The 21,062-nt window shown below is 37.6% G+C and overlaps 1 protein-coding gene across 4 annotated transcripts in view; it reads right to left on the minus strand.

Annotated features, from left to right (window-relative positions):
* Window positions 1-21,062, minus strand: part of LOC131233967 (25S rRNA (cytosine-C(5))-methyltransferase NSUN5) — a 69,056-nt gene that overhangs the window by 32,938 nt on the left and 15,056 nt on the right. For 3 of the 4 annotated variants that reach the window (XM_058230879.1, XM_058230877.1, XM_058230876.1), the window contains 4 exons: window positions 15,824-15,909; window positions 10,268-10,366; window positions 8,200-8,253; window positions 3,400-3,544 (listed from right to left, as the gene is read on the minus strand). In XM_058230879.1, coding sequence (XP_058086862.1) covers window positions 3,400-3,544; window positions 8,200-8,253; window positions 10,268-10,366; window positions 15,824-15,909 — 384 coding nt within the window. The remainder of the gene's footprint in view (window positions 1-3,399; window positions 3,545-8,199; window positions 8,254-10,267; window positions 10,367-15,823; window positions 15,910-21,062) is intronic. The other variant, XM_058230878.1, reaches the window with a different exon arrangement.

The following is a 21,062-nucleotide window of genomic DNA, read 5'->3' on the forward strand; positions in this document are numbered from 1 at the left end:
GAGAGAGAGAGAGAGAGAGAGAGAGAGAGAGAGATGTCTTGATTTGATAGTAATAGCAGTGCGTGACATTGGGAATTAAAAGAAAAAATAAAAAATAAAAAGAAAGAAAAGAAAAGAAAAGAAAAGAAGAGAAGAAAAAGTCCTCCCAAATTTTAAATGTTTAAACCCACTAATGATTAATTAAGAAATTATGAATTTATTAGTCATTTTGGCAAGGCCAATCCCTTTCTAGTAGATGATTTAGCCATCTTTTCTCGAAGGTATTAGCAAACAAAAGACCTTGGGAGTGGTGTTTGAAATATCAGTATTGCATTACATATCGCATCCTTGGGATACAGATACATATCGGTTATCACATAGGACATACCATTTGTATCGGGCAGTGTTCGAAGTATCGGTATCGCTACAAGTTTCGCTGGCAAGGGATATAGAAACAATATCGATATCGCTAATAATCGGAAATGCGGGGAAACATGGGAAACGCGGTGGAATTTTCAGCGAAACTTCAAGAGATGTTAAAATGTACATATTTGCATATTTAGAAATTTAAAAAAAAAAAAAAAATGCAAAAAGAATGCATATATAATAAGTTTCAATTTAATGGGGCCTATTTAACCATCCAACCTTCTATCCAAACATCCATTGATATTGCAAAATATTAACAACACATGATATTTCACCAAGAAATCATTAACAATTGGAAAGGAAATGAAAGATTGTGGTCGCGCATGTTGCGATATCGATATTATCAATATTATTAATGACAAATTGAACACTACATACAACCATGTGCCCATGAAAAAAAAATTGAAATAATTTTTTTTCTAATAAACAAATTTTGATGATATCAATACTTTGGCGATATTATTGAAATACCGTCGATACACTTATGATACAAGCATTACCTAGAATTTACATAGTTGAAAATATTGGTGATACATTGGTGATATTGATGCACTGGCAATACAAGCGACACCTAGAATTTACATAGTTGAAAATATTGGCTATACATTGGTGATATTGATGCACTGGCAATACAAGCAACACCTAGAATTTACATAGCTGAAAATATTGGCAATTACATTAGCGATATTGATATGTTGCCAATTACTTAGCGATACGTTGCTAATACCAAAAATTTCTGATACCACCAGTGTTATCGATATCGCCACCAGTGTTATCGGTATCGTTGAGTTGGAGATAAAGATAACATCGGAGATAATTCAAACACTGGTATCAGGTAATTTATTGCACTTTTTGGGAAACATGGGGAAATGGTTGAATTTTTCAATGAAACTTCAGGGATTGTTAGAAAAAAAAAAAGACCTTAACACACACTTTTAAATCATAACATATCAAAAAAGAAGTGCACATAATAGGTTTCCTTTGTATAGGGTCCTAAGATATGCGTTGTCTAACAGAACTAATACAACTATATTCAAATTGAATGCACAACATTTAGAGTGTATGTGATGATAATTTCATCAAACACTTCTAAATACTTGGAAATTAGTCTCATTTGGTAGCTGGTTGAAGGGAAACTTCGAAAAAAAAAATTAATATTTTAATATTTTTAATTAAAAAAATATTTTTGGAAATTGACATGGACTAAACAAATCAGTAGATCCACCCTCATACATACTCAATTTCATGTTTGGAGTGCAACATTGCAAGCAATTTGGGAGAAATTAGGGAATTTTCGAATTTCCCCAATTTTCCCTCAATCAGACCACCTACACTCAAATTTCAAATTAATCTCAATTGACAACTGGTTGAAGGTAATTTCGAAAAAAAAAACATGGAAAATATGAAAAACCAATGGATATCGAAATCAAAACAACAACTCCATGATTTTTCATGCAAAACATGAAGAACCAATGGATTTGTAACCATTTGACATTGATTTAACATAATTTCAACAAAAAAGGGATTAAAATTTGAAAATACTCACTGGATCGAACGTGTGAGATATAATGGCACTACCTGTGCGTTTCGTATCGCACAGGTGGGATACAAGATACAACAGCCGAAATTTAAAACATTGCTTGGGAGGACTTGGAAGGTACAGGCTTGCTAGCGGTAACAGAACTAATGCAACTATATTCAAATTGAATGCATAACATTTAAAGTGTATGTGATAATAATTTCATCAAACACTTCTAAATACTAAGAAATTAATCTCATTTGTTAGCTGGTTGAAGGGAAATTTCGCAAAAAAAATAAATTAATATTTTAATATTTTTAATTAAAAAAATATTTTTTGGAAATTGACATGGACTTAATAAATCAGTAGATCCACCCTCATACATACTTGATTTCATATTTGGAGTGCAACATTGCAAGCAATTTGGGAGAAATCAGGGAATTTTCGAATTTCCCCAATTTTCCCTCAATCAGACCACCTACACTCAAATTTCAAATTTATCTCAATTGACAACTGGTTGAAGGTAATTTCGGAAAAAAAAAAAAAACATAGAGAATATGAAAAACCAATGGATATCAAAATCAAAGCAACAACTCCATGATTTTTCATGCAAAACATGAAGAACCAATGGATTTGTAACCATTTGACACTGATTTAACATAATTTCAACATATAAAGGGATTAAAAATTGAAAATACTCACCGGATCGAACGTGTGGGATATAATGGCACTACCTGTGTGTTTCGTATCGCACAGGTGGGATACAAGATATATCAGCCGATTTTTAAAACATTGCTTGGGAGGACTTGAAAGGTACAGACTTGCTAGCAGTCTAGCACATCACCTCAATGTACCTTAACAAGGAAGGTCAAAAACGGATTATTTGGTCATCATAAGACAGGTAATAGCAAAAGATAAGCCAAACATTCTTGATGACCCAGTAGAGAAGAAAAAAAAAATCAGCGGGGGGGGGGTGGTTTGAGGGGATATATCATATATCTACTCCAAAGGAGACTAGAAAGTGAAAATAGGTAAGAGAGATAGGCAAGAATCGATGTCTCCCACATTTTTCTATGATGGCATGGTATCCTCCTCCCAAAATAAAGTTGATGAAAGTCTCATAATATGCTTATGACCCCAAAGCAGCATCATTCAAAGGAGTCTAATGTTAACAATAATGGTATAATTGGAGAGGGTTCTTGCTGTCACTATGTTTTGCAGAATGTGAGGATGACAGCTAGAAATAGAAATCGTAAATCTTCATGATTTTTAAGATATTCCAATCCATGCCAACATAACTTTCCAACATTTTGTTCAAATAAAAGATACCTTACCCTCCAGTTGGTTCACTGATTAATAGAGTTCTAACCTAGACATGTATAAGAGGTCATTTAAAATGCAAGCGACAATAAAAATATACAATTGTTACACCATAGATGATCAGTTGAAATAATGAACAGACATGCCAAGGATACTAGGTGCCCCAGACCGCTTGATAGTATCTTCTAAATGTTTTACTCTGTCCTTATTAAGTTCACATGCTATAATCTTTCCCTTCCCCCTCATGAGAGCAGCCAGATGAACAGTTTTGTTTCCTGGTGCTGCGCAAGCATCAAGAACCTTCACAAACAGATAAAGGGAACAGAGAGTTAGCAGGAGTCCAGACAAATAACTGAAAAATGCCATGATTGTGAAAACAACAAGAGGTTTATAGATGTATATAAATCCTATATAAGCTGATCTGATTGCAATAGAAGTAGAGATCTACAATGAAAATAAGGCAATAATCAATGGAGAAGCAAAAGAAGGATTCACAATCCCACGCACATGAACTGAAACTTAAGTAGAAAGCCTGATATCCACATGGCACATAAAATAAGAGAACAATGTCTTTACATTCACATGGCACATAAAATCCCATAGAGCTGGATATTCAACTCTTCAGCACAGAACCATTCCCAATTCAAATTCTATTGCCTAATTTCCTTTCTTGTGAAATCAAACTTCACCACAACCAAAACTATCTACAAAATTACTAGAAATCTCTAGAACTTCATGAAAATACACATCCTTCAAATCTAGGAAAATTTATTGAATTCTGATCGCTCCTTGGGTTGTGTGACATTTTAGTTTTACCATGCTAGTCGCCTGAACTTATTCAATTTCTTCATTCAGCTTTAGAGGAAATTTTAATCCACAGTTCCATGTCACTAACACATTGAAAGGAAATGCAGTCATTGTATTCCTGTAAGTTGTGACAAGTGACAACGAATATCAGAGGAACACACATCTCCTCAGATAGGTCCAATGTTGTCATAACCGTTATCGTGTCACCAAGAAAACTAACATATTATGGCATCATCAATTGAGAAGCTGTATAACCAACTCGATGAACTTCATGATAATGTTCCCCTCAAAGCATAAACATTTTCATGCTTTTAAAGTCAAAATCATAAAGTGGAAGTTAGAAATGAGGCCTTCGAAAAAAAAGCCTTTTAATACGTTTTTCATTATCATATAAAGAATCAAATATTTTAAAATCACATAATGAAACCCTAGGAAAACACAACTTGAATTCATAGTACGTGACAAAAATAAAATAACCATAGTATGACTTTAAGTTGAAATCAAAACCTGACCACCACTACCACAGTTAATATAGGTCAACATGATCGCAATCTTGCATAAAAAAGATTCCAGGTAAGTCATGGATCAATTTGGTGTCTCGATCAGTTCAAAGGCAAGAAATCATAAAAAGAGTTCCACCATCTAAAGATTAAAGAAAAGATCCATCATTTAATCTCTCATAAAGAATAAAATATAACAATTGACCCGCTTTAAAAGATTCTTAAAGCTCCCACAAATTTAAAAACATGAAATGGAGGCCAAATAAATTTTAAAAGAGAATAAAATAAATAAAATTTGAATCGAGCAAGTCGAATAGTAAATAGTGGGACTCAAAATATAGAAATGAAGTATTCATCCAGAAAGGGATTCAAAGTGGCTAAATTGATAAGACTTAAATGGTAAGTCATAGGATTTTGACAACTTTGGGTAGCTCAAGCTTGTATGCATCATCTGTAGTCTTCTTCGTCTAACATGGCCTGACTTTCTTTTTCCACAACTTGTCATATGTGCAGTTAAGGATCTAAAAAGTACAAAATTCAGCTAAGTACATGGAAGGCGCAGACGGAAATATCCACTGGCACGGCTCTAGGAGAAAAGGGTTAAGTAGCGACCAAAAAGTTGCATAGGTACAATGCAGACCCCTAAAGTGTTTAAGTAGACAATGTTGATTACATCTGTGTTTTTGGCGGTGGACTCTTTTAACTTTTGTTCACATGTCATCATGCACCTCTTGCAGCCGTTCCGAAAACTTTTTTCTACAACTTTTACAAGGGTGCCGTTCTTGAACCCCCCCTCCCCTTCCTATGATTTCACACACGCTACCATTCTGATGGTCCCCCACCACACACACCCAACTAGTTGTTTGGCTAAGCCACTAAGCTCGTGCATTAGTGCCAACATGTGATGTGTGTATGACATCCAACCCATTCAAAAGATTGGCCTACCGTGATGATCACTTGGTAGAAAGGCCAATCCACTCATCGAGTTAGCCACCAAGTGTAATACGGATTCGCCTGGTGCTTCTCCATTGTTTTATATTTTGTGGTGTGGCCCACAAGACAAACATCTCAGCCTGATTTTTTGTATGAGTTGATCTTCTTGGTGGGGCCAAAATGTTGTAGATGTGATCCACGCATGACAGGCACTGGTCGGACAGTAACTTTGTGGTCCAACTAGTATGTGAGCATTACTATCTCTCTCACTCCACAAACACGCGGACGCATGCGTGCACGCATACAGAGCTCAAATACAAACTAGTTGGACCCAACGTACTGTCCAAGTAGTGCACTATTCCCAATCTGTTATGTAGGCATGGCATCCATCCAAAAGCAGGGTGCCACCTTAAAGATCACCTGATGCAAAAATAGCCCGATCATTTCATCATGTGGAAATTCATCCATACGTGCATGCATATGAGAGATGATCATATCCAGCTAATTGTTTATAAAATGACTAGCTTATTCAAACATATTCCCAAATTTGTCAAGCTATCTTCTAAATTTAAAGGTAAAAATTCTCTCTCGTCTCCCACTCATTCACACATTCATGATCATATGCAAATTACTTGTATGTGAAACAAGCAGTGGATTCCATCCCTAATTGTGTGTATGTGTGTCTATACGTGTGTGTGTGTGTGTGTGTGTGTGTGTGTGGAGCGTCTGATGCAAGATGAGATTTTCTAACTTAAGATGATAACAAATTTAGATTTCAGATGTTGTGAGCAATAAAGATGATCTAGGGTTAGGATTTTGAGAGAAAAGGGGAAAACCTGAAAATTAGGGTTAGGGTTTTGAGAAAAGGGGAAAAGTATGAATTAGGGTTAGAGTCTTGGTTGAATGATAAGGAAAAAGAGGGGTTGGGGTTTCCCACGTTTGGCTCATCCATACAGATGTACGGTTATGGGATGGGTAGGTTTTGGTATGTGAGGGTTTGAGGAGAAGTTATGATGGAGAAAGGATAAGAAAAGGGAAAAGAGAAGAAGATGTAAAGAGAAGTAGGGTTAGAGAGAGATACCTTGGAGAGAGAGAGAGAGAGAGAGAGCTTAGATTCACACCAAATATTAAACCCTTGGAATCACACCAAGAGAAGGCTTTACACCTTGAAGATCTCTAAGCACACAAGCACAAAGAAGAGAAAACTCAATTTTTTTATTCCTTAAATCATGCACAATAAGGGAGGGACATCCAAGCTTTATAGCCTATTTGGGCTACAAATTACAAAAACGCCCTCTTAGTTCTATTTTGTTCTCAACATGTCCTACCCATAAAATAAATGTACGAAAAGTTTTAGAATCTAAAACTAAACATCTAAACCACTAAATAACATAAAATAACATAATGTCCTTTGATGAAGATGGCCCACAATCAATGGTTTGATCATGTGCACCGTGTGATCCAACGGTCCGATCATCACGTCCATCTAATCTAACGGCCCAAATATCTCCCTCTAGCAACCCATATCAATCTTCCCGGTGTAGGGTCTTCCAGATGCTCTATGTGAGGTCTTCAACATGGCTACTCGCCTAGCCACAGAGAAATTGGGACCCACCTCCTCCTCTAATATGTTCGTAAAGGTGTGTGTATGGTGATGTCCCCATCAATGTTGTCCTTGAATTTAAAGGTGAAAATTTTCTCAATCTCCCACTCCCTCCCTCGGTATTTTTTTTATTCTATACGTGTGTTGCTTGTGGAGTGTGCTTCACTACACTTAGTGGATTGAACAAGATGCATTTGGACATGTGGGCAGCCCAAACCATCGATCTGGACCATCCATTCGGTCCTACCTATTCTTCTTGGGCTATCATGCAAAAGTCATGCATATTATTGATTCTAACCACCTCTTCTCATATGATAGTACATTTTTTGAGTCAATGATGAATAGATAGAATGGAAAGCATCAATTGTCAATGATGAATCATTAGAGCCATAAGCAATCCCAAGAAGGGCCCCCCCACTGACAGATGATTAAGAGTAATGATTGGATCTTTCCTTCTATGCATCTTATAGATCTGGACTATGAAGAATGGGTTGAACTAAACAGGCAATCCATATAAGCAGCATGGACAGCCCATGCATGTGCGGGGCAGTGAATGCACGCACGCGCACGCGCGCGCACACATATATATATGAGAGAGAGAGAGAGAGAGAGAGAGAGAGAGAGAGAGATTATGAACACCAAAAGCACATGAAAATTTCCAAGGTACTCTTGATGAAGAAATCTGCAAGCCAAAGTTACTCTAGTGAACCAAAAAGCAGTGTGACCATATTAGTCAAATGATTCAAGAATGAGCAATATGTTGATCCTACATGGCCTTATAACATTTCTCCAATCAATGATCCAATCCAATAAATGACACCCACAACAAAGTTTACATGGACAATGTATGTTTGAAAGACAAACAAAGGGGAGTGGAATCAACATGACTCTTGGCAATAATCACACCTTTTTATGAAAGCAAATAGGTATCCAAAAGCGAACAAAAGTTATCAAAAGAAAACCATCATTTATGACAAAGAAGAAAGAACAATCAACAAACAGATATTTCTTACTAGCCTATCAAATTATTCAAATCTTATTTAGTTTAGGATTAATTGACATGCAATGAGGCTTTGAATAGCAAGAATTGTTAAACAAGCCTAATAACGCACCTCCCATCCAGGTTCGGGTCCTAGAGAAACTGCCACCATACAACTTGCCTTGCCCTGAGGAAGTAGCCCAAGCAAAATCAGCATACTAATATAAAAGAAGAAAGTGGAAACCATCAACATTCCCAGTATCACCAATACCATTGAAAATATCAGCCGATCTTTTGCAGGTTGATATTATTTGTATTGCAGGTTGATAATATCACTGATATCGCATGAAATTTTCAATGTCGTGAGATATCGACAACAGGTTTTGAATAAAATACACTGTACTTGTACCATCAGGCTATGTAATAACATCTACGATACCAGCGTTACTCGTGAAATTCCATAAAATAAAAAAATAAAATACAATAAAACAAATCACTCTTTTCCTTTTTCGGGAGGGGGGGTCTTTTCCCTGGGGTGTTTTAAATTAGTGCATTATATGTGCTAAATCATTATTTCTTAGAATTAGTGCATTAAAATCATATTTATTAATTAAATAATTGTTTGACAACGCATAGTTTGGGGCCTATACGACGAAAGCCTATCATGTATAGTTCATTTTTTGAAATATTTTGAGTCTCAAGTGTGAAAGCATGTCTTTTAACATTTCTAAGTTTCATTAAGGATTCCGCCTTTCTCCTAATGTTTCCTTCAGACATGATTCTGAATGACGGTATCGGCCACTGTATCGGGCCCGTGGAAAAATTATACGATACGGCATCGCATATCGGAATCGGGGTTGTATCAGTCATAATTTCTTTTTGAAGTAAAAATAAAAATAAAAAATACCATAAAAATATGAAAAAATGAGATATTCACGAATCTATCATTTTTTTGTGTTTTAACCACGTATTCAATGGTGTATCGAACCATTCTTTGATGAGAATGTTGTCTGTCGATATGACTTGTTGAATGTAAACTAAATGGGCCCGAGTTGAACACAAATTAAACATGATTTGGTGAACAATGGCCCATTAAATTGGAAATACAAACAAAAAAAAAAAAAAAAAAAAAAAAGATGAATATATATATATATAAGAAAAAAAAAAAAAGTGAAGGTTTACCCTCCTTTCCGATTTTTCTCATGATGGTCCACTTCGCTTCGATTTGTTGAATCCCATTCAAATCATTTGTTTTGATCCCAAAATAAGTATAGATCTAGCCTAAAATGAGTTTTTAAAATTCTTCTATGGTTTAAATGAAAAGAAGAGACATGAGTGAATTAATATATATATATGGGGTTCTATGGGTGTATCAGCCGTATCGGCCCTATATCGACACCGATACGGGTTGTATTGGCCAATACGGGCCCATACAGACTGATACGGTCCAATGGATTCCAATACGGATAATACAGCCCTGTATCACGTATCGTATCGAGCAGATATGGATACGATACACCCGCGGCTGATACGATACCGATTTTCAGAACCATGCCTTCAGACAGCAATGCATTCAGAGTATCTGCTGCAATATTATCTACAATATCAATACATGTTTTCACATTCCATATCTCCAATACATGTAACAATAACAATATTTTGAACTCTGGAAAAAATAACAGTGAAGATTGAACAATTAAAAGATTTATATGGTTGTAGTAATATCTTTATGTGCATGTACACAATTCATATATGGCAATAGTAGCATCTTCATGTTTGAGTCAAAAGCTTGTCCAGTTATGCTTTGGAAATGTATAGCAATAGTCAACATGAGACAAAGCAGTTAATTACATGAAAAGGCTAAGCTGACTTTCTATTTCCATTTTATCTTCCAATCAATCTTCTAGTGTGTCTTGTAAGCCTTTGGTTTACATTCTTTATGGCATGATCTACACCTCACCAGATTCTTGAATCTGGTTTTCAAACTGTTTCTTTAACTAACACAAGTTTTTATTGGCACATCATTACTATTCCAGAGGAAAAACAAGAATGCTGAGAATTACATAAAAATTGGGATGAAGAACCAACTATGGCAATTTTTTATGGTCTATCGTGTTAAATAGGTTTCATGGTGATACAAGAAATGCTAAAAATGGCTCATGGACGGCAAAATTTTCTAAATTATAACTAATACAACTTACTTGCAAAAACACACTTCCATTCATGACTAATGGATGATTGTGCAAATCTGTGCCTGAAGGGAGGACCAACAAGTCTGGAACCATGTCATCCTTTGAGACCTATTCAAAACAAATGATGTTACATAGTAGAAGAAAGACAATTGAGAAACATGAATAGAAGGCGAAGTTATCTATAGTTGTTCAGAACTACAGCATGGTCATGTAAATGATGACATAAATTTGACAATATGAATACAAACGAAGTTACCCAATCTGTTGAACTCAGTACATTGATTGACGAATTAGATAGAAAAAAATTGATGGAAAGAATAAATATTGACTTCTTTTCTTTCTGATAAATGAGAAAGTGCTGGCAAATTTGATAGAATGTAACTGGTGGAAAGAATAAAAGGAGTTTTTCTTCTCTATTTTCATTAATGCAAAAGGTAGTAGCAGAAGATTGATACACACGACCTATTTGATAAATGAGATTGTTTTTCGGATGTAATCCTTTGTGACCTATTTGATACTCATGGCATTATAGTAGTAGAAGAAGATTGAGAATCATGTAGAAAAAAGCTCTTCTTCTTTTTCTTTTTTTCTTTTTGAAAGATTAAAGAAAAGCTATCTGTAGCGATTCAAAACTATAGCATCACGATGTAACTGATGATATAAACTTGACAACATGAATTACAAGAAAGTTACCAAATCTGTTGAACTTGATTCTTTGGTTGTAACCGATGGAAAGAAGAAAAAACTGGATTCCTTTTTTTTATAATGAGAAGGTGCAACACCATGTCTTGGAAACCATAATTTGGGCTTCAAGAATTTCCTTAGAGAAGAGGGGAAAAAATGGAAGTAGAATGGAAAACAGTTCGCAGGAGGCAATCCAGATCTGATCTCCACAAGGTTGTTCATCCAGCAGTGATGTTATTCGTGAATGGATACATTGAAGAATGGTAGATATCAGATATCTGATACCAGTTTGTAAGTTTGGGAAAGTGGAGGAGGCGGTTACTCCTCCAATTTGCAAGGGTAGAAAGGGTGGAAGACGCATAGGCAACCATTAAGGACTTAATGGCCAGATCCCCAAGTGGAGAAAGATCAAGGTCACTATTGCTAAGTGTGGACCAGACGTTCTTCAGAACAAATGTAGGGTTCCACTTCAAACCCTAGTACAGTGAGCAGAATAAGGAGAAAGTGAAGAACAAGCAATTCACGCATATGGGCCATATGATTCACCTTAGGCTTAGGTTGGAATGGTCACACATGAGTGATATCACTGGATGGTTTCAACGATATGGTATCCCAGTGGAGGCATATGGTTGAAGGAGGCACTATCAACAGTGGGTTCTCGGTTCCGCATAGTTGTGGAGATAAATGATAGGAGCTCATGCAAGGAGCTTGTTATGTTCACTCAAATTGAGGAAGAAACAAATGGCTACAAGTCTAGATCACATTGATCTGTGGGTGGAGGGTATGACTTTCCCACTCTCATGAGTGCCAAAAAAATAGTGATGGTGGTTCTCTTTCAACTTCACTGGCAAATCAGAACAATACACTAGTGGAAGAGGATGGTGGTGAAGATGGAGCAGCATCTCCTATGCTCCGTTGTTCACCGTTTGGTTTCGAGGCTAAGGACACATGTTGAGGTGAGAGGCTAAGGACAAGGATGGAGAAGAAGCATGAAGTGTGTAATGCGGTGGTTGACTTTTACTCTCCTGATTGCTGAAGGATGGATCTGTCCCAGCTTTGGCAATCTGGATTTCAGTCAGAAATGTGGAGAAGACATGGATTGGGTGGAGGAACAAGAAGCAATTACCAGCTTTGGTTGTGATAAAACTCTTGAGCCCAATTGACAATGTGTTCTTCCCAGTGTTCTAGGAGACAATGGAAGGGGATATTTTGGAGTTCATCACCATATTCTATAAGTGGGCTAGGATATCCAAAGAGATGACACCTTGTTCATCTTTTTTATTCCTAAGAAGGATGGTGCAGTGTGCTTGGAAGACTTCAGGCTGATTGGCCTCACTGGCAGTCCATATAAAATTTTAGGGAATGTCCTCATAAGTCATAACCTTTGGGGAGGGGTGGTCATCTCCAATTCTCAAGGGGTGTTCTTCTTTGGAAGTCAGCTTACTAATGGGTGTTGGTTGCACATGAGTGTATTGACTATTGACTTGAGATACAAAGAGTGTCAAACTGGCCTCAATACTTTAGTTGGACATGGACAGCTTATGACTATGTAGATTGGGGTTTTTGCAGTAAATGCTTCATGTAGACATGTGCATATGGGCCTATTGGACCGTTACGTTGTGGGCCTTTGGGTTATTTATGTTTTCCCCTTTTGCCCCCTTCTCTCTTTAAGTGCTAAGGACATATTTGTAATTGAACATGTCCACATATTTTAAATAAGGGCTGGACATCCAATATGTGTGTTTTTACTAATTTATTTTATACTGAAATTAATAAAAAATAATTTTTTGACCCACTACGTCGACCCACCAAATCCTGGGTTGACCCAGACCCGCTTGATCGACCAAGTCCCGAGCCGAGTCCTTCCTGGTTAGCAAACTATGGATTCAGCAAGGAGACCCCCTCTCCCCTCTCTTGTTTTTCGGGATAGGAGGGCATTGTATTCCTTTTGTGGGTGAGGTGGGTTGATTCCTCATCATCCTTCTTCTCTTGCTTCCTTTCTTTTTGTCTTTTGTTCTCACTTCAGTTTGGCTCTAATAAAATTGTGTTTCCATTCAGAAAGAGAAGTGTTGGCAAACATGGATACACCATTCATCCATCATATTTTAAGTTCAGCTCTCCAATGAATCAAGAAGCTCATGGGATGTGTGAATCAACAAGCATTTTGATACTTTTATTTTTTGTAAAGTTGCAAATAAGCCCATTGGTATCCTAATATAGAGGTTTGCTAGCCCCACAAGCACCTGTATATTGGGGTGCAAATGGTTTAGGTTGACCCACTAGACCCAACATGAAAATAAAGGGGCCTGGGACTCCAAATTTTGTATCCATCAGAGCAGGTCCAGGTCCAAAAGCTCAGGCTGATTACTAAATAGGTCTAGGACCTCTTAAAATCGATTTGACCCAACTCAACCTAGACCAAAGTTTTAAGTGGGTCTGATTTGGACCATCCTAAAATAGACCCACCCTAGACCCTTGAAATTAGTTAACTACTAAATCTAGGGAGAGTGGGAATTGAGAGTTGTCTATAATTACTAAGTCTAAATAAGTTAATTAGTAGCTAGAGTCAACCCTCAACCTGATTATAATAGCTAGATTATAATTAGATGGGTCGAATCTCGGACGACCCTCAACCTAACCCAACCAATCTGCATCCTCACCTCTATAAGTAGCCGCGTGTGCCAAGGTGACATGTGTGCGGGACATCCAGTTGGTCCCACTGCACAGATGATTGGCCAAAAAATATGCCAGTAAACAATCAGGTGGGCAATACACACCCGTGCAAAAAAAAAAAAACGAATAATGTAAAAAGCTTGAAAATTTTTTTAGATTGTGCATTACTTTTTTAAATGTCTAGCCTACGAGATAGTTGATACGTGTGGATGTTGAACAGATTGGATATTCAACACATGTTCCAATTTGGCACATGTGTATGTGTGTAGAGATCCATGCACAGGAGGCACATGTGGGGCTAGCAAACCTCCCAAGAAAACCAGCTGGTACCCAGCTCAGGAGAGGAGGTGATGTCAAGTCCGCAGTGGTTGTCAAACATTTGACAAGATACCAAGAGATTTACCATTTTTTCTTGGGGAAACAAGATTTGTAAAGTTGATCCCAGTCACTGGGAGCTTGGAACAAGGGTATGATTGATCAAAATGATGATGATGATATACTTCTTATTTCGTCATCTGACCCTTATCCCAACTAATTGAAAAAACCAAATGAGTTAATTTTTGAAAGAATGGATGAGAATCTGAGTTTTGAATCATTCATAATAAACTTGTACCCAAATCTTAAAATATCACAACAATTTGTGAGTTTAAGAAAAGGGACAATCAACCAAAAGTACCCTATACGGCTATACCTACCCCGTTGAGACAAGAAAATCAAGTTCAATTAACTCCTAAGGTAGAAGTTCAAAATTCCAAATTGGTCATCTTTCATTTTAAAAAAACGCAAATTTGAACATGGCTTTGAAAATCTAGAAGCACTGGTTGTCCAACACAAGTCCAATACATATCTTTTGAGAAATTAACTTGAAATTCAAAATAATCATCTTAAACTCATAGGAAGGTATTTTCAAAATCCTCAAGGGCCTGTTGGATTTTCTAAATCCTCCATAAATAGCTTGTAAATAAGCAATTATTACTTTTTCAACTGGTTTGAAAATGTGCATGTATTTCTGCTTTGAAAACTGGTCCAAAAGATTGGTTTAAATTTGTGGGCCCCACCATAATGTATATGACATATCCGCCTTGTCCATCTATTTTATCAGAACATTTTGAGTCATGAGCCAAAAAATGAGGCAGATCCAACACTCAAGTGACCCACACCAAAGGAAACAGTGGCCCCAAGAAGTTTTTAATGGTAGTTGTTCGATTCCCTTCTTCATGTGGTGTGGTCCACTTGAGCTTTGCATCTGCCAAAGTTTTTGGCTCATGCTCTAAATTCATCTACAATAATAGATGGACGGTGTGGATAAGCCACATACATCATGGTGGGCCCCACATACATTTCACAGCCTCCTCATTTTTGGTGTTCAAAAAGTAAGCCGCCAAATCAAGCATAGGTAACGATGCGGTAATTACTGAAGGAAGTAATTATTACCCATTTGCAATGGATTTACACCGGATTTGGAAAATCACGGAGAGAGAGAGAGAGAGAGAGAGAGAGAGGAAAAGGAAAAAAGAAGAATGGCTCGCAAAGATGCCTACCAAGTCATGAGGAATTGCCTTAAAGCATGAGGTTCCAATGCTTCAAGACCTCTTTTAAGGAGTCTCTAAGCATGGGACCCTCAAAACACGTCCCCATTATGGAAGGTGAGCTTTTCCTTCAAGAGCAATCTTTCTCTTCTCTAAAGATCTTCGGCCTCTCCACTTATTTATAACAGAAATTTTTAAAAATTTTTTTTACTGGTATTGTCGATTATTATAGTTAGATCTTGAATAAGAGAATTACAACTACCATTGGATAAGTGCATGCCAGCATCTCCATCCAGTTAGCTGTTAACAAAGAAGGAAACAAGATAAACTAGTAAATCATAGTGTGGAAAGTGGGGGGCTATGATACGGAAGAATATGAAGGATTTGTGCAGTCTTGAGTGTTTGTGGATATCCCTAATGATATTTTATTTTAGCAATTAATTTTTTTGTTACACTTGGTTAAAAAAAATCCTTATTACAGAGAAATCCTTAATACATTTTGTTCACTTCAATCAAAATGAAAGTGATTAATAGTTTAATACAGTGGAAGAAGATTTCTATGCAACAAGCATTAGTATTACGTCTAATGGCACAGTGGCACCAAGCACTCTTGGATCGAAGAAATTAGCCTTAGTTATCAAGGATTTGCAAAAAAGTCCAAGGAAAAGGATTTGCAGACCTTGTGTACTTTTCCTAATTCTTGCAAGGCTGACTCAACGTTCATTTTCAGCGAATTTACACGAACATATCGGGGCCTGGAAGCAACTACAAGGAAAAATATAATCACTTCAATTTAGATTAGCACAAATAATTGCAAGTTCCAATTTTAAGTAGAAGAAAATATTTGAAGAATGTAATGAGTAAAATTATTAAGGACATTGCAACTGGAAGAGAACAGTCTAACTGTGAGGCAATATTGTGTAGATTAAAGACCCATCTCACTTCTGCAAGGAGCATACTCTACATTGACAGTTCCTTTAGCTTATCTTAATTTGATCCATTTGCACTAGCCAACAGATTCTGGCAGTATAATGAGCCATCAGTCATGCAATTTCATTATGTGCCTTTCATCACAAACAATGCCAGTAACCAAGTCTTATTTACAAACGTGAAAGGAGAACTGTCTGGTCATTTATCAGGAGAACATCTATTACGGGTAATGATAGATAAAGCATTTAGATTCTAAAATATATATTTGTTATGGTACCTTTAGGATAAGGTAGTGATGATGATGATAAACACATACTAATAGCCATGCCCCAGCTGTTTGGGGTTGACTTCACAAATCCTGTTTTGCTATGATGATGATAAACACATACCAATTGTCATGTCCCAGAGGTTTGGCGTTGGCTTTACAAATTTTGTTTCCCTCCCTCCCTCGTGTTGAATAGTACATCTCATCCAATTATAACTGTGTCTTACTATTCTGTTTCTCCTTCCTTTAAAGCCTTTCTTTTCTCTATTCCCTCTTCTCCTAATCCATCTAACACCGCAAATGCCTTGGCTGACCTTAGTTGGAAAGCTACAGTGATCGAGGAAATGGCAACTCTTGAAAAGCAGGGCAGATGGGACCGGGTTGATTGCCCTGACAACAAGCATGTGGTTGGTTGTGAATGGACTTTCACACTCAAGTGCAACCAGTTAGGTATGAAGAACATCTTTCTTCATGGCAGTCTTCATGAAGAAGTGTATATGGCCCTCCCTTCTGGTTTTCGGCCTTCCGATGCAAAAGGTAGGGTATGCAAGCAGCAAAAAGCTTTGTACAGTCACAAGCAATCACCTCATGTGGGGTGTGGAAAACTTTGGGATTTCTCAGTGATTAGGTCTCATAGAATTGTGTGTGATCATTCCATTTTTATTAGAGACACAAGCCAATTTTTCATCATCTTTGCCGTTTACATTGATGATATTTGTCCTTACTAGGGACAGTGAATCTGAGATTGCAGAAGTGTAGTTTTTGGCCCAACCTTTGGAGATTAAAGATTTGGGCTTCCTCAAATACTTGGGTTTAAGATGCACAATTATAGCGTGGGATTTTCATATCTCAACGGAAGTACGCTTTGGACCTCTTTCATGAGATTGGAATGTTGGGTGCTCAAGCAATATCCGTGCCTATAGAAGTTAACCATAGTCTTCATTAAGTAGAGTCCACAAGTCTTAGTGATCTAAGCAGGTATCAGAAGTTAATCAACAAGCTGATTTACTTTACTATACTTGTACTGAAATTGCTAATGCTGTACATGTAGTCCACCAGTTCAAGCAGTCGCTTGCTCTCATCACCTTGATGCTGTACATCGGATGCTTAAATACTTGAAATCAGCTCCAAGAAAAGTACATTGTGTTTTGATCATGGTCATCTGGAGATCCAGGCCTACTGTGATCCAGATTGGGAAGGGTCTCTGATGGTCGACGCTCCACTTTAGGTTATTGCATGTTTGTTGGAGGTGATTTGGTTTTGTGAAAGAGCAAGAATCAGTCTATGGCGGCCAGTTTGTTTGCAGAAGTAGAGTATTGCTCTGTGGCACATGCGGCATGTGAAATCATTTGGCTCAGTCTCTCCTCCAGGACCTGCATGTCTCTTTTCTTACTCCACTTCCCTTGTATTGTGACAATTAAGTAGTCATCCATATTGCGTCCAACCCTATTTCCATGAATGAATGAAGCACATAGAGATTGACTGTCAGTTCTTTCATGAGAAGATCTCATTTGGCCTTTTATGGTAGCCGATTCATTTGCAGAAGTTGAGTATCGTTCTATGGCACATGCGGCGTGTAAAATTTTTGGCTTCAATCTCTTCTCAGTGACCTGCGTGTCATTTTTTCCTACTGTCATTCCCTTGGATTGTAGCGATCAAGTTGCCATCCATATTACACCCAACCTTGTTTTTCATGAATGGATGAAGCACATAGAGATTGACTGTCAATCATGTTCGTGAGAAGATTTCGTCTAGCCTTCTATATACTCCACATGTCACTACAAATGATTAGCTGGCTGATATTCTCACCAAAGTCATTCATCCTTCTAATCTTCAATCATTCTTGAGCAAAGCTGAGCATGATTGACATCTTTGGGGTTTAAGATGCACAATTATAGCGTCGGATTTTCATATCTCAACGGAAGTACGCTTTGGACCTCTTTCATGAGATTGGAATGTTGGGTGCTCAAGCAATATCCGTGCCTATAGAAGTTAACCATAGTCTTCATATCTCAAATACTTGGGGTTTAAGATGCACAATTATAGCGTGGGATTTTCATATCTCAACGGAAGTACGCTTTGGACCTCTTTCATGAGATTGGAATGTTGGGTGCTCAAGCAATATCCGTGCCTATAGAAGTTAACCATAGTCTTCATTAAGTAGAGTCCACAAGTCTTAGTGATCTAAGCAGGTATCAGAAGTTAATCAACAAGCTGATTTACTTTACTATATTTGTACTGAAATTGCTAATGCCGTACATGTAGTCCACCAGTTCAAGCAGTCGCTTGCTCTCATCACCTTGATGCTGTACATCGGATGCTTAAATACTTGAAATCAGCTCCAAGAATAGTACATTGTATTTTGATCATGGTCATCTGGAGATCCAGGCCAACTGTGATCCAGATTGGGAAGGGTCTCTGATGGTCGATGCTCCACTTTAGGTTATTGCATGTTTGTTGGAGGTGATTTGGTTTTGTGAAAGAACAAGAAACAGTCTATGGCAGCCAGTTTGTTTGCAGAAGTAGAGTATTGCTCTGTGGCACATGCACCAGGTGAAATCATTTGGCTCAGTCGATCCTCCGGGATCTGCATGTCTCTTTTCTTACTACACTTCCCTTGTATTGTGACAATTAAGTAGTCATCCATATTGCGTCCAACCCTATTTCCATGAATGTATGAAGCACATAGAGATTGACTGTCAGTTCTTTCATGAGAAGATCTCATTTGGCCTTTTATGGTAGCCGATTCATTTGCAGAAGTTGAGAATCGTTCTATGGCACATGCAGCATGTAAAATTTTTGGCTTCAATCTCTTCTCAGTGACCTGCGTGTCATTTTTCCTACTGTCATTCCCTTGGATTGTAGCAATCAAGTTGCCATCCATATTACACCCAACCTTGTTTTTCATGAATGGATGAAGCACATAGAGATTGACTGTCAATCATGTTCGTGAGAAGATTTCGTCTAGCCTTCTATATACTCCACATGTCACTACAAATGATTAGCTGGCTGATATTCTCACCAAAGTCATTCATCCTTCTAATCTTCAATCATTCTTGAGCAAAGCTGAGCATGATTGACATCTTTGGGGTTTAAGATGCACAATTATAGCGTCGGATTTTCATATCTCAACGGAAGTACGCTTTGGACCTCTTTCATGAGATTGGAATGTTGGGTGCTCAAGCAATATCCGTGCCTATAGAAGTTAACCATAGTCTTCATATCTCAAATACTTGGGGTTTAAGATGCACAATTATAGCGTGGGATTTTCATATCTCAACGGAAGTACGCTTTGGACCTCTTTCATGAGATTGGAATGTTGGGTGCTCAAGCAATATCCGTGCCTATAGAAGTTAACCATAGTCTTCATTAAGTAGAGTCCACAAGTCTTAGTGATCTAAGCAGGTATCAGAAGTTAATCAACAAGCTGATTTACTTTACTATATTTGTACTGAAATTGCTAATGCCGTACATGTAGTCCACCAGTTCAAGCAGTCGCTTGCTCTCATCACCTTGATGCTGTACATCGGATGCTTAAATACTTGAAATCAGCTCCAAGAATAGTACATTGTATTTTGATCATGGTCATCTGGAGATCCAGGCCTACTGTGATCCAGATTGGGAAGGGTCTCTGATGGGCGATGCTCCACTTTAGGTTATTGCATGTTTGTTGGAGGTGATTTGGTTTTGTGAAAGAACAAGAAACAGTCTATGGCAGCCAGTTTGTTTGCAGAAGTAGAGTATTGCTCTGTGGCACATGCACCAGGTGAAATCATTTGGCTCAGTCTCTCCTCCGGGATCTGCATGTCTCTTTTCTTACTACACTTCCCTTGTATTGTGACAATTAAGTAGTCATCCATATTGCGTCCAACCCTATTTCCATGAATGAATGAAGCACATAGAGATTGACTGTCAGTTCTTTCATGAGAAGATCTCATTTGGCCTTTTATGGTAGCCGATTCATCTGCAGAAGTTGAGTATCGTTCTATGGCACATGCGGCGTGTAAAATTTTTGGCTTCAATCTCTTCTCAGTGACCTGCGTGTCATTTTTTCCTACTGTCATTCCCTTGGATTGTAGCGATCAAGTTGCCATCCATATTACACCCAACCTTGTTTTTCATGAATGGATGAAGCACATAGAGATTGACTGTCAATCATGTTCGTGAGAAGATTTCGTCTAGCCTTCTATATACTCCACATGTCACTACAAATGATTAGCTGGCTGATATTCTCACCAAAGTCATTCATCCTTCTAATCTTCAATCATTCTTGAGCAAAGCTGAGCATGATTGACATCTTTGGGGTTTAAGATGCACAATTATAGCGTCGGATTTTCATATCTCAACGGAAGTACGCTTTGGACCTCTTTCATGAGATTGGAATGTTGGGTGCTCAAGCAATATCCGTGCCTATAGAAGTTAACCATAGTCTTCATATCTCAAATACTTGGGGTTTAAGATGCACAATTATAGCGTGGGATTTTCATATCTCAACGGAAGTACGCTTTGGACCTCTTTCATGAGATTGGAATGTCGGGTGCTCAAGCAATATCCATGCCTATAGAAGTTAACCATAGTCTTCATTAAGTAGAGTCCACAAGTCTTAGTGATCAAGCAGGTATCAGAAGTTAATCAACAACCTGATTTACTTTACTATACTTGTACTGAAATTGCTAATGCTGTACATGTAGTCCACCAGTTCAAGCAGTCGCTTGCTCTCATC

This window comes from Magnolia sinica, chromosome 18 (assembly GCF_029962835.1).
Source record: "Magnolia sinica isolate HGM2019 chromosome 18, MsV1, whole genome shotgun sequence".
Taxonomy (NCBI): domain Eukaryota; kingdom Viridiplantae; phylum Streptophyta; class Magnoliopsida; order Magnoliales; family Magnoliaceae; genus Magnolia; species Magnolia sinica.